At 40.5% G+C, this 15,092-nt stretch overlaps 1 protein-coding gene across 1 annotated transcript in view; it reads right to left on the reverse strand.

Moving 5' to 3' along the window:
* NECAB1 (N-terminal EF-hand calcium binding protein 1) overlaps positions 1-15,092 on the reverse strand; it is a gene marked incomplete at both ends in the record, with an annotated part of 57,580 nt that overhangs the window by 39,716 nt on the left and 2,772 nt on the right. The window contains 2 exons of the mRNA XM_080338740.1: positions 1,876-1,984; positions 13,371-13,395. Coding sequence (XP_080194866.1) covers positions 1,876-1,984; positions 13,371-13,395 — 134 coding nt within the window. The remainder of the gene's footprint in view (positions 1-1,875; positions 1,985-13,370; positions 13,396-15,092) is intronic.

A 15,092-nucleotide genomic window follows, 5' to 3' on the forward strand; every position in this document is an offset into this window, starting at 1 on the left:
CTGCAAAGTCAGGCACTAAGCCTTTTATAGGTTAAAGACTTCATGAAAAACCACTCAAAAAGGCTTCTTGTTGCTGTTCTAAATGTAAGCTTTAAGCGTGTTTTCTTATTATCTACATGTAGGTTTTACTCTATAACAAATGTCAACCAGTCAGAAGAAAGCACCCTATCTTCTGATTGATAAAGGTAATTTAGTAGGTTTTCTTTGTCTTCTATCTGTTCAGTTCCCTTAAATACACAAAAATATGCTCCTTCACAGTACATATTCTCTGTGACTTTTGTGCCCTGCTTTTTGACAGGAGTTTTTCTGGACAGTGAGAATGATCTATCTCAGATGGCTGCTGTGCCAGTTTCATTCCCAGTTCTCAGCTAGTAACTGTGGCATTCAGCAAAGTCTCACCTATTATTCAGATGTGCCTATCTCCCAGACATGAAACTGCAATGTTATTTTCACTTTTCTACATATTTTTCAGGTCCAGATATTCTGTGTTAAAGAGAAAAATATTTACAAATAATAAAAAATTTACAAATAAAAATATTTTACAAATTTTAAAAAAAGGTTTACAAATAAAAATTAAAGAAAAATAGCTTTAGAACCCCTATCTATTTGTTTTAGAAATCTCACATAGTCATCAAGGATATTTGCCTTTATTAGGATGCTCCCTGGCAAATGCAGACAAATGGAATCGTGGTAAAATAAAACCCCTCTGATGCAAATATGTGGTACATGCAAGGAAGTCCAAAGCTGTATGAATGAGTCTTTGGCTCTGAAATGAGCCTTTCACTCTGGGTTAAAAATTTGTGTGAAGGAGTTGTGTGAAGGCCCTTAATCTGTTAAGCCAATTCCCATGGTGTTCTAAGAAGAGTGTGACTCATTTTGCTAGGATTAGGTAGACTGCATACATTGTATCTGTTGAAGATCTTATTTGTTTCCCAGTCTTTGCCACTGATTTTAAGAAACCTGAGGAGAATAAAATGTTACACTTATTTCTTTTGTACTCAGCACTTATTTATTTAGCAGCATTTCTGCAACCTTCTGCTTTGAATTTATAGCACATAAGTATTTTTGACAAATTAGGGAAATATAGGAAATTAGGGAAATAATGACTGCCTATTCTTCATTTCTTATGATAACCGATAACCTGTTTATATTGCTGCTTCTCCTGTGATGTCTGTTAAGGAGACTGATACATCTGGGAAACCTATATCTCTGTTGCATCCTAGTACCAAGAGTATTCAAAACAGGATGGTTTACTGGATGCCTTGGGATTAGGAGTCCAATTCCACACTTCCATTTTGTGACAGTTTAAATCTGATGATTCTGGGGAGGCTATGCCTGATTTACAGCAATGTGAGATCAGAGCAGGACTGGACCCAGTATTGACCTCTAGGGTGCAACATTAGTTACTGGCCTCCAACTAGACTTCATGCCACTGATCATCAACCTCTGGGCCTGGCCATTCATCCAGTTTTCAATGTACCTTAATCACTGTAGATAGGGACAAGTTACCTTAAGAGAAAATGCAATGGCACATGTTTGGCTACGTGGAAAGCAAAATATGAGGTTCTTCACACCCTCATTTACTTTTTTTACCTGCTCAACATCTCCTCCAAGTATATATCTCAGGTGGTGAATCAAGTGAAGAGATGTCAAGAATTGAGGTACTTATATTCAAGCCTCAAGGAAGCCACAGACCCATTACTGTCATAGGTAGGCAACACAGAAGGCATCCCATTTCCACCCTGTGTTCTCGGTACCCAAATCACATTTGTTGGAACATTCAGGTATTTCTACAAGGTTTAGAAAGTCTTCACTTTTACACTTTAGAGACATTTGAGACAGTCTAGCTTCTGATTGTAAGAAGGGATCACTTACTCAGTGTTGTGTGTATCAATTGTATGAAAAAGTTCATGCAGTTCTTCTCCACTCAGAACTCCATCAGCAAAGTAAGCTTTGAATTCATCAAAGGACAGTTTTCCATCATCTGTAACAATGAAGAAATGGAAAGTGCCTTAGTTTCACTTATGGTTTTGCTTGTTTACTTCATGCAGTAGAAGAGGAAACCGTTTAAAACCCCCACTCTTCACACTAAATGTAGAAACTTTGCATACTTGATCAAGACACATAAAGAACATGATGTTAAGTGCATCAGCTGTTGTATCAGAGTTCTCAGTTTGCCTAGCAACCCTGGTATTCTTCCTCATTCTCATCTTTCAAGCAAAGATAGTTTGGATTGGGTAAGTCTCTACCAACAAACACATCAGTACAACCCCAACTGTCTACTGATCCCATTCACAGCAGCTTCTCCCTGTCATGCCCCATGCTTCCCCTGCCCACGCTCTCATCTCTGCATGGAAGTTCTGAGACTGAGAGGGCCAGAGAAAATCCAGGAAAATGCAAACCCAAACATTTGTTGAAGGAATACGTTGGTTGAGTGAAAATTTCTTCAGCTATATAAAGCTATCTTCTTATTTCCCTTTTCTTTTCCTCCTCATTCTGTCCTCTGCTCCCTGCCTCCTCACGGGAGACAGACTCAAGTGCACAACTCAATAGCAGCTCACTTCTAAGGACACTAATCAATACACTGCACTGGTTTGCATAATTTTGATTCTCTCTTTCTTTATAAAATATATCTTTCTCAGAAAGCTCTATGTTTGGTGTGAAATTACAAAATAAATTTTTAAAAGTTCAGCTTTCATGGACTAGGAAGACAGCTTTGTGTCTTCCTCCAGTGGAAAGAATTTCAGCTCATTTTCTTACCATAGAAAATAATAAATTTCTATTTGCCAACATGTAATTTGTCTAGAATTATACCAAAATTTAGGAATGAGAAAACCGTTTTGGACATACATCAGATGTCCATCAAAATCCTCAAATGGATTTTCAGATGGAGTTTGAATAGGGCATGCAATATACAGTGAAGCCCAGCTATGGAGATATTTGACTTTTTATTTTCTAAGTATTTGCTCTTCTCTTTTGTTTGGGACAAAATCAGTCATCACCACATGCATCCTGATCATCATCAATAACATGTTCATGTAGTTAAGAAGTATCTACAGGACTAATGGGACTCAGAGGGAGGGGAAGTACCATATGATAGCATTTAGAAGAACAGTAATGGGATGCATATTAATTCAAGAGGAGAGATTCCTTATTACAATCTCTAATACATTATTTAATTGAGTTGGTTTCACCTGTTTCTTAATTCAGGTTTAATTGTAGCAAGCCCTTGACTACATGAGGCAGAATCCTTGAGCTGAGATGTGTTAGGCAGAGATTAATTCATCTGGTATTTTCAGGATATTGCCACTTCAAATTGAGGCTCTATCCCCCTTTTGTCAGATCAAACTGCACAACTGTGAGTGCTTTCTAAAGGGTATTTCAATAAATACTACAGCATTTTATTGAAGTAGTAATTGTATTTGTATCTCAGCTCACGCATATCTCAAAATCCCAGAGAAGGTGCTATACTACAGATTTTCTATGTGTTCTGTTTGTTTTGTTTGTTTTATTGGATTAATGATGTCAGAAATTGATAAAATGTGTCGCAGTTTGGACTGCCTGTCCCATCCACAGGGTGGCTGTGACAGCAGTGACAGCAGTGGCTGACTTAGATCACTGTCTGGTTTTGAAGGTAGGACTCTGAGTTGCAAAGAGCATTAGACTCTCAATTCTGGCCTCTGATCATCAGAATAAATAATCAAGAAATCAATTAAAGGAAGAAATACAAGATAATACTGGTTACTGAAATTAACTAGATCCTGGACAGAGCTTTGAATGACATTGTGTAGAAGGCGATACAAGAAACCAACCAGCGTTAAAAAAGTTAAAGAAAGAAGTTTACAAATGGAAAGCTGGTTCAACACAAGTCCTTGAGATTTGGCCAGGGATCCCTCAGCAAGAGCTAACATTTGCTTCCGTCCTGAAGAACAGCTGTCCTCTTTTCTTTGGTGTACAGGCATGACTTCAGAAGTGTGTGGGTCAGGATGAGGCAAAACCATAACTGCATGAAAACAGTTATGGCAAATTGTTCCTCACTGACTAGTGTATCTGAATGAGTTCAAATGTAAGATTAACAATCAGCAAACAAAAGCCAGAGAAATAATATCCATCTCTTTCTTCTACTTAGAAGAAACTGGAATGGTTATATAGTAGTTAAGTAATAATGTAGCTAAACTGATTGAGCCTTTGCATGAAGGACAGAGAATATTTTCAGAGCTTAAGACTTTGTAACTCCATTTTGGGTAGCACTAAATTTAAGTACACATGGCTCTTTCTCTTCCTTCATTAACATACTGAATCACTGACAGGCCACTAAACAACTGTAGAGGGTAAGACTAAGATGTCCTAGGCACCAGATAACTCTACAACATATTGCTGCCTAATATCAGAGTGGTGAAAAATCTATTATAAAGGCAGTATCTGAATCCTGTAACTACGTGTTTTACTAGAGGATACAGATTTGAAAAACAGAGCTGAGGAGGTTCCTCACTCTTTTACTTGCTCTTATTTCATAATTTATATGGCTTCAAATACATAATCTTCAAGAGTTTTCAAAGTTGGACAAATTGAATGTCTGATTCAGCAAAAACATTTTGAAACATTCAATATGAAAAGACAGATTGTAGCTGGAGATAATAATTATTATGATCAAAATTAAATGTCAGGATATACAAGAACTAAAATCCAAAATGGCACAATACTGGGTTGAAGGTAGGCAATTTTCTTTGGCAGAACTGCCATGACTACCTAATTAAGAATCTAAATACATCTGCCATTTGGCACTGGTTACAGAGAAGGAATATCAAATATTGACCATTTTGAAAGGAGCTTCTTTTCACAGCTAAGCTTCCTTTGGCTCATACAGATAAAATCAATTGTTTAATCAAACTGCTTCTGTAGCTTTAGCCTTTGCTGGGAAGCGTGATCTACATGCAAGTTATACTCAAGAAGCTAGTTTACTCATAGAACAGTCTGGGTATGACACAAAACCTGAAACATCTGTCTGTTTATCTCTGTTCTTCAGGATCATTGGCTTTACATCAATCCAGAAAATCAATGATCTGCCAACAGCCAGATTGGACACTTTAACTATTCTCTATATTTTATCATCCAAGAGCAGACATTGCCTTTTGCTATTTATTCCCAGTAACATTTTGAATGTCAATGACATTGACTGACACATCACTGAGCTTGTTGCTGGCAAAACCCAAGGAGGTTTGAACCTATTTGTTTACTTACAGACTTCATATGGTTGCATTTACTGAAAAAAAACTATGGTTCTCTAGAGCATTTCTCTGATTTTGTGTAACTGTTTTGCTAGTGCAGCTGGGGACTCAGCTGCCGGTGGCCCAGGCCACCCATACACTTCCTCGGTGCTCAGATGAAGCTCAGACCCAACCCCTAACTAGTGCTCCTTGTGCTGTTTAATTGCAGACACATATGCCTAACCAAGTTTTTCTTCAAGCATCAAGAACAGGTTTTATTTTAAAGTCTGCATAACACATCCTCAGCCTCACATCCCTGGGGCACACCTCACTGCCCTCTGAGTGCCCAGATAAATACTGTCTGGTTTAAGTGCTTCAGAGCAGCTGAGTGGAAACCTGTATCATTGATGCTTCAATCCATGTCACTGGCAAAGTAATAGGGGGTGGATGATTCATAAAAGACAAACTTTTCTGAAGCCATGCATCCCTCAGATAAATCAACCTGCAGCAGTGTTTGCCTTGGCAACGTTATCTCAAAGAAGCTGTTTGGCAAACCTTGCTTGCTTTTGTGTATCTTCTCTGACATATTTCAAAACCAGAATGTCTTCAAAAACAGGTGCAGTTGCCTGTCCTCCTTGGAGCCAAAACACTCCTGACTGGCAGACAAAATTATAAACAATAAAATGAATCTCCCAGCATAGTGATTGCAAGTTTAGAAATATATTTACATGGTGTTTTAGAAGAGTCTTCCTTTGGGTTACAATTATATTCTTACATTTATTTAAGTAAAATACACCTCTCTACTGAACAGATATTTTTATGTGTAAAATAGAACCAAGTGATATCCCCCAGCCAGTCCATTCCAGAAACATGAGTAATCTCCAGGACATAGTTTGGATAGTTTATGACTTCAATAGACAACAGCATATCTGATGAAGGAAAGGCACACACATACTCTCTTTTTGCGCTGAAAGATGTAATGGAAAAGTAATGGAAAAAGATATCAAGCAAATAATGAACAAGGGCATATATATATTTGGAGTCTACATACCCAAAGATGGTGGCAAATAGTGAGTCTGCAGGCAGGGAAAGAAGTTACAGTGATGCACAGGAACAGGATGCCTTGCAGAGATGCCAGTAAATGCTGGAGGGCAACAAAACAGCTTCCACTCCCACCTATTTTGGGCTTCTTGTTAGGACTGGGAGCCTTTCCCAGGAGCTAAACATGCCTGTGGGCTCCTCAGAGGACACCAAAGCAGTCTTTTTATAGCAGGAGCCACATCACATGGAGCTTCTATGGCCAAATGGCAGCCCTAGGGCTTATGGCAATTGGAGGAGCCACATGGAAGAGTTTATGGCAACTGGAAGGAAAAACCCCACTGGCCTAAAGCTCATCCTGGGGTTCACCTTGGTGGGATGGGATTTGGAAAGCAGAGCGTATGGCACTGTCCTGACCCAACCAAGTGGTGCCCAGCCTGCCTCCAGGTTGACAACATGCACACTGCCAGCACAGTTGGGTTATTTAGGGTCTGGGGCTCCATGAGCACAGTTCTCTGCCCTTATAGGGCAAAAATTAGCAAAAGGAGAAGAGATAACAAGAAGTGAAACCACCAAATAGAAAAATCCCCTGTGGCAGAAAGTATTTGTGCCCAAGGAGGGTACAACAGGGACTAAGAAATGACAGTATTCAAAATGGATCTGTCACTTTGGCCATGAGAAAGACAAGGGCCAAAAAACAACCCCATCCAGGTCCTAACAGTTCTCAATGGGAGCTGACTTCCTAAATCCCTTGTGGGAGTTGTGACAGCCCATTATGGATTTTTTGAAACCTGGCTGCCTTTGAAGAAGTTAAAGCTTTAAAGCACCTCACTCAGGCCACAGTCCCACAGTGGGAAGGCTGTGTAAACCTGGGTCCTGCTCCCAGCTCACCCACTCCTGGGGACCTGCTGTGTGACTCGCCTTTTTGGAAGGGACTGATAGTCTATACCTGCTGTAAAACGTTTGGATCAGGGCACTCGAGTGCTAAAAGATATTGCCTGATACACAGAGAAAATGAGGTAGTGGGAGACACACACATGACAACAGACATGGACAGACTGAACAAGATGCAAAAAGTTGAAAAAAAATTGATTTATTGGCATACAGCACATAAGCTGGAATCAGACCAAGGAAGAGCTGCCAAAATAATAATTTTCAGTATGCCAAAGAGTATGCTGATAGTATCCAGTAGGTCCCAGGCATGAGGGGTTGCATAAGAAAAAGCAAAGACATAGGCTGAAGCTTTAAATATTCTGAGCAAATGCACTAAGTTTTCATTGACTGTGATCTGTACGAAGTACTAACATAATCAGAAATAGTGATTTTGAGCCATTACGCTGGAAAAACTTAGCACACATAACCAAGTTGTCCCAAGGGGACTAGCCTAATAGGGAGAAGGCTTAGGTTTAAAAATAGGCATTTTATCTTTATAGAAATAATGACATTTGGAATCTGGAGTGCAGAGTCCAGCCCTGCAGCACCTGAAGGACCCAGGGAGATGGGATGGAGAATCCCACCCCAGGCAGAGCCTGGGCTCTGAAAGAGGAGCCAGGGTGGTGTCTGCAGTGGAGCCAGATGCTCAGGAAGCAAACAGCAGCGTGGTAAGAGTTCCTAGAGGTTGTGCAGCAAGGGTTTTGCCTTACAAATCCATTTTACCAATACCGATTGAAAAATTTGGGAGCTCAAATCAGCCACACTGCAGTTCAGAAGATTTGTGTCTGGCTCCTATTCAGAATATATGTTGGGTAAAGTCATCCAGTAAATGTATAGCTCAAATGCAGCCACTATGGGCAGCTCAAACCTGGTGCTGCTGGGTAACATGGTGCAGATAGCTTCCCCAAGGGATTCCTGCACATAGCTATTTCTTTCAAGGAAGGCCATACAAGAGCTGGTCACCCTGTCCCCAGCTCACCTGGAGACACACGAGTAGATGCAGCTGGTAGAAGACTCACCTGCAAAGTCAGTGTTTGCCCTGCAATGGTCCCGTTAATAAACAATGTATATGTAAACACCTATTTTGATCACAGCAAAACTGATTTCAGAGTGAGCATTGTGAGATTTTCTCTTGATCATCATGCAGATGTAACTCCATGGCTTTATGTTTACTCTGTGGAAATCTTTTTGGGTGGCTCAAATGTGTATGTCAAATGTGTATTTCAGTGCTTTGGTCACTGACACTGGTGGAAGTGATAGGATGCTACTGCTGCACTTGCCTTATTTTAAAAAATCTTTTATTTGTAACCCACAGTTTTTTGTCAGGCTAATGTTCCCATGGTTTTAGAGCTAGGCTGAAATCCCCAGATCATTGCAATCAACAGCAATTTTGCTACTGCATATATTATCATGCTTTCTTATTCATTTTTAGAATTCTACATTTAAAAGTGTGATTGATATCCCTGTGCTGTACCATGGACATCAGAGGGTGCTGAATGAAGACATATGATAGAACAAGAAGATTAGTCTCATCTGACTGTATTTTTCATTTTACATATTCTAGTTCAATAACATTATAAATTATCTATTTTTAGAGGGGAAGAAAGGGCTTTCAGTGAGTGCTTGTTTGAAATGTCAGAAAAAAAATGAAACCAGACATAAATGTGCTGGGTTTGGCATTGAAAACATTTTGCTGCTAGTCTGTTCTGGATGTTTGTCATTCAGGTTTGGCCATTTCTGGAGCTTTTTCTCTCGTTTAGTCAATTTTCAGTTTTTCCCTAATTTGGTTGCAATCATTCTTGACTGCCTGCAGCCTACTGTTTACTGTGTTCTTTATGGTTAATACGGTTAAGGTTTGGTGGGGTTTTTTTGTTTGGTTGTTTGTTTTTTAAGTCTCTGCTTCTATAGCCAGTATTACCTATGTTGTTCTCAAATATCTTTCTCTTAGGGGCTTTAATGGTGTTTGAGGTATAGTTATACCCGGTGCTTTTTCATAACAGCTGACTTGTATTTGCAAATCAATGATAGCATCTATACACAAACAATCTTTTCTAAACCTCTCATATTAGAGCAGAAGCTGTAAGTTTGGAACAAGGCCATAATCAAATACCAGTTCTAGACTTGTGGAGAAGAGAGACAGCTAGAAGATCCTTCTTCTGGAGGACATGGCTGGGAGTCACTCCCTCCTCCCTCCAGGTTTGACTGGATGGCTATTTCCACGCTGAAAAGTGCTAAGCAGAGTTTTAAACGCGAGGACATGCCATGTTCCCAGAACAGGAGAGAAGGTTCGTGCATTAAAGGGTGGCTCTTGTGCTGGTGCATACACTCAGCAGCCCACAGGCAGGCAAGCCCACAGCCAAGTCACCAGTCTTGGAGTAATTTGTTTCCACCATCAGAAGAGAACAGATCTGAAGCACATGGAGATGATAAAGTAGAAGGGCTCTGCTAAAAGGGCCCGCTTCTTCCGCAGGAGGATGGGAAGAGAAATGACCCCCACCTTGATGCAGGCAAAGGCAGAACACTGCTCTCCAGTTATTTTGTGGTACTCTCTGATTCTGGTCAGTGTTGAACCATCAGGGCTGAAGCACCTTCCCTCAGCTGAAGGAAACCGTTACTCTTGCAAGATCAAGAGCTGCATTCTCAGTAGATTATTACCATTTTTTCTTCTCCATTTTGACAGTCAGACTGTGACTGGATTTCTGCAACCTAGTCTATATTTGAATTTCCATTCCTGTGATAACAGGGGGAAATTATATCATGTGGCTACACTACCAGGGCACATGTCAAAGCTGCATGGTCAGGCAAGGCCCCAGCATGACATTTACCAACAACTGATTTTGTTTCATTTGTTTGCAAATCTCTGCAAGGCCCCTGGGGTACCCCATGTCCCTCTTAGCATATAGGAAAGCAAGAGAAACACGTCATGCAGGAAGATAAGCACATATAGGTACTGCAGTCACATGTGTGTGGGGCAACCACTGTCACCTGTGAGGTGAGTGAGGTAAAAAACTGACTTGATTTGGAAAGACTGCATTTGACTTTTCCAGTTTTCCACATTTCTTGACCCTGCTGGCTATGGACAAGACTTTACTTTTTGACAGGAATTTAATGAGTTTGGTTTTGTTTTAAATAGCAAAAGGAATGAAATAAATGAAGAGCTTTCCTTTTAGTTGTTGGGGTTTTTTTCTGCTTTTTTTTTTCTTCCTAAATTAGGTTTCATTTGAATGTGTGGGGTTTTGTAAAGTAAACCTGCCCAAAACTTCATTTTGACATGCAAACCTGAAACTTCTCATTTCCAAAAAGGTCAATGTGCAACATCTCACCTTTACGAAATTGCCTTCTTTTCCCTTAGAGTTTTCTGTTGCTTTTGTGAATATTAGGAACCATATATTTCTTAGAAATGTGATGTTCCTTCCCTATGCTTTGTTCACCTTCTAAGAAAATCACACGACCTTTCCAGTTATGGGAGGAGTGTGGACCTGCTCCATAACAGAGTGGATCTCCTCAGCCACGAAATAAGAACTATAGGTAGAGTTTATGAAGCTGATGCTCCTGTGGAATCTATGCACAACTGATGTTTCCAGAAACAGGAGGGTGACAGAATGATATATGTGTCTGGGGTGGCAAAGAAAGAAGCCACCATCCCCAAAAAACCAAGATTTGTATGGCTTCTTTCAAATAGGCAAATGACTGTTAAAGGAGTTTCTCAGTTAAACCCAGCAGTCATAAATCATTTTAGCATTTTTGAGTGACAGCAATTCAGCAAGATTTCTTGGCTCTTTTGATCTCTTATTTTATCTTGTCTTTGCAAGAATAGTTGTCTTTCCTTGTTGTGGAAGGCTAACATGAAAGCCCACAGTCCCTACAATCATAGTAAGAATGCTGTCACCTTTAATGGAGATAGGAGGAAGAATGGGGAAGAAATTTTTTACAATGAGGGTGCAAAAATACTGGCACAGGTTGTCAAGAGAGGTGGTAGATGCCCCATCCCTGGAAACATTCAAGGCCAGGCTGGATGGGGCTCTGAGCAACGTGATCTAGTTGAAGATGTCCCTGCTCATTGCAGTGGGGTTGGACTAGGTGACCTTTGAAGGTCCCTTCCAACCCAAACTATTCCATGATTCTATGATTCTATAATATTCCTATTCATCAGCTTGATCCACTTTTTTGGATGCATTTTTTCTTGCTGTCAAGCATCTAGCAAGGTTTTTGGTGATAACTTTTTGGGTGGAATTTTAATCTCACAGCTCTGAGAGAGTCCTATTGAAAGTGCATGGGTTAACAGGAGCGTGCTACGGACAGTAATCAAGTATTTGTTACTGTAAGCCAACATTTGGTTTCCTGTAGCACAGAAAGGTGACACTAAAAGTCCAAGTATCCTAGTCAGCTAATAATTGCTGTTGACAACAGTTTAAACATGGTAGGTAAGTGTTCACATATCCAATAACCTTTCTGAGAAGATACTTAACTTCCCAGCCTTAAAACAGATCTGCTACTTATTAATGTTGCATGAGACTGTGCAATGCTGTCTTAGCAAAGTGGAAGTCTCACAGGCAGCTAATAGTTGAGCAAACACAATTAAGCACATAAGAGCTGAAATAATTTCAAGTTCATGGCCTTAAATTAATAGAACTAAAGCGACTGACCTTAGCCACTTTCCTCACAATACCATGTTGTAAAGGATCCATATATAAGTATGAACTCCAGTGACCAAAGTCTCTAGGGCCGATGTGGCTTCATGTTGCTCTGGAACAAGCAAGTGAGCTGTTTCCCCTATTTTAATAGCAAAGTATCAGTAATAAACTGTGGAGTAACCCCCATGAGAACTGGAAGACTTCCTGACCACCAAACTGCTGTGGATCCACCAGGGATGGGACAGAGCATGAGTTCAAGTCCAGGACAGGGACATGAAGCTGCAGGGGCTCGTTTTGGCTCTGCGGGAAAGAAGATGACCTCAATCTTACTTATAATAGTAAACTGTTATTCAGTAGACTCAGTTATAACATCAAAGTGTATGGAAGCCCCTTTCCTTGAAAGTTATTATCATCTTTGATTTTCTCAATAGTATCCCTTTGCCTTCAGCTATCTGAGAGTACACTATCACACCTGCACAATACCTGTTTTCTGAAGATTGAGTGGGAATTACTTGTCAGGGCTGTGGGTTTGACACTGTTCAGTGCTTTCAGAAGAAGACACAAGTCTGGCCCATGATTCTGCAAGAAGTTGCATCTCCTTTCTTGCCATACTTTAGTATTACAGTGCTAAATAATTGTGAGCTTGTGTTTCCTTCTCATCCTGAAAGATGTAACTCTGGTTATCTGAGTTATTTATAAATACTCTTATGGTAACAGAAGCTCTTCATAGCCTCAGGCACACTGCATCTCTCACTCTGTGTGACGCAGGGACATGCTAGTGGCTTAATTTCTCTGCTGGGGTATGTGGCACAAAAGTGATATTGTAACTTGTCCAAAATTGTGCAGCAGTTCTGAGATGGGAAAAGGAGCTAAAGTAAGGTTCAAGACCATGACTATGTATAACAGCAAAAAAATCCAGTGAATACACTTGTGGTCCTTACAGCAAGGACCTTCCCCTGCTGTGGCCAAAATGGGAGTATTTGTAAAGCCTTATGGTACTATGCTCCAACTTACTGAATTTAAATAAGACAAAAAATAAATGTGGAAGGAAAATCACTCAGTAGCATAAAGGAAAAACTTTCAATTAAGAAGACAATAAAAAGTTATGACTTTTGTGTTACAAATACGTGAGTTGAATTCAAGGCTTTATTCTGCCTACTGACAAGCAGAACAAATACATAACTGCAAAATGTAAGAAACAAGTCTGATTGCTGGTTATAGCCTATGGTGTTTCTAAAAAGTAATAAAATGGAGCTACTAACAAGTATTTCAAAGCTTCTTGTGAACATAATGTTACCAATAGAACACTCACATGCACCCGAAGTGAAAATCAAACACACATGCCAAATTGTGAAAGCACAAGATTTGCCCATAAGGAAAGAACCCACAGGGAGGATCAGCACACAACAAAATACATTACATTGAATGTGTAGAAACATAAAATAGCATGAGGGATGGCTGTTTTTCCTTTTGAATGTTTAAAGCATGACTTAAAATGCTGAATCAATGATGAATTTTTTTTTCCAAAGGGAGGGGGAAGACATGTAACCAGCCTTACCATTCTTGTCTGCTCTTCTTAATATCTAAACGAAAAGAGAGAGAGAACAGAATCACTTTTTTGTTGTTGGTGGTGGGGTTTTTTGTTTGTTAGTTTGGGGTTTTTGTTTGTTTGTTTGTTTTTTTTGTTTGGTGTGTTTTTGTTTGGTTTTGTTTATATGTTTTTATTTTATTTGTTTATTTGTTTTTTGGGGTATGTGCCACATACCCCAGCAGAGAAATTAATTAAAATACACAGTGCTGTATTTACTGGGCATACGTAGTTTGAGGTCTACATCATATTTTCACAAGGCTGTATAAAATTGAAAAGCCCCTCGTGTGTGTTCATCCTTCCCTGAGTATTGCTTTCTTTAACTCCTCCTGTGCTGTATGCACAGAAAACCAAGAGCACAATAAGAACCAGCTTTATTTTCTAGTTTGTGCATGGCTTATAAGGATGTTGTTTGGGCACAAAACCTGATACCATATGGCTACCATGATATTGGATGTGAGGTTGAAAGATGTGGTTTAAAGAAGCAGAGCAAGGATGTTACCTGGGAGGATGCACTGAGCATCTAAGATGGTGAGAAACACTCAGGGTTTGCATGGGAGGAGGAAGCAAAGGGATAAGTCAGGAGAGGAGCCGGGCATCACGAAAGGATCAGACTGAGTGTAGGAGGCAGCAAGATCAGATGTGTGGCAGCAAATTTGAGAATTGTTCTGACAACAAGTAGAAAGCAGATATAGAAGAAAGAAGAGAGAAAGCATAGAGGTTTATAAGCTGGAAAGGCAAGGGCAGGGTGGGGGTGCCTGCTGTAGATCCTTTCTGTGCTATAAAAACTGTACATGACCCCAGCTTACCCTCAGAGTGCGTAGGTCTGCCTTGTCTCCCCACTGTAAACGGTACCTGCTGGAGAAGCTACTTGAATACATAAGCAAGAGTCTGTAACACCTCATGCAAATTCTCAGGAAAGGATCCTGGGGGACGCATCCCATGAGAAGAGGTGACAGAGCCTTCCAGGCCCAGCCCTGCCATCAGCGGGGGATACAGCACCAACACATCCAGGTCTGTATGCAGAGGCACTGGCCCTGTCTTACCGCCAGTGACACACTGGTGTGTCCGCCTGTCACAGCTGCAGTCCCATCACAGGGACCACCACATTCATCCACACTTTGGAGAAGGGATCAGGGTCAAGGAGTGGAAGTGATAGAGGAGATATCCTCTGGTTTCTTTGCTAGCTCCTTGCTCTCAGGATGAGGTAGTTTTGTGGTGGCACAGACAAGGTGCCAGCCATGGGTCATCACATGACATATGAGATATGTGCAATGGCCACCTGGTGATCCCGCTACATTTCCAGGTGTAGTCCCCATCATTACGTCAGCCTGAGCTGCAACAGGGAGTCATCTGGGCAATGCTACAAACAAATTTAGAGAAGGGAAGAAAGCAAATCTCCCAGATATAGTTTCTATTGCTACTATGAATATCAGTAGTTTCAAAATGGGCACAAATATTTTTGAGAGCTGAAGGCAATGGAGATATTGTCTCATTTCACAAACTGCCAGTAGTATTCCAACAGTTTCTCCAGCACATGCCGTAACTGCTCTGCTCCTAGAAGTGAAACCAAACGAGAAACACAAGGATCCAGGTGCCAAGCTCTGTCGGAGCATCTTCACGGCTGTATTCTGTTGGGTGGGGTTGGCAGGGAACTAACAAAATTGTGACGTACAACCAGGACTTCACTGA

Source organism: Nesoenas mayeri (genome assembly GCF_963082525.1).
Source record: "Nesoenas mayeri genome assembly, chromosome: 2".
Taxonomy (NCBI): domain Eukaryota; kingdom Metazoa; phylum Chordata; class Aves; order Columbiformes; family Columbidae; genus Nesoenas; species Nesoenas mayeri.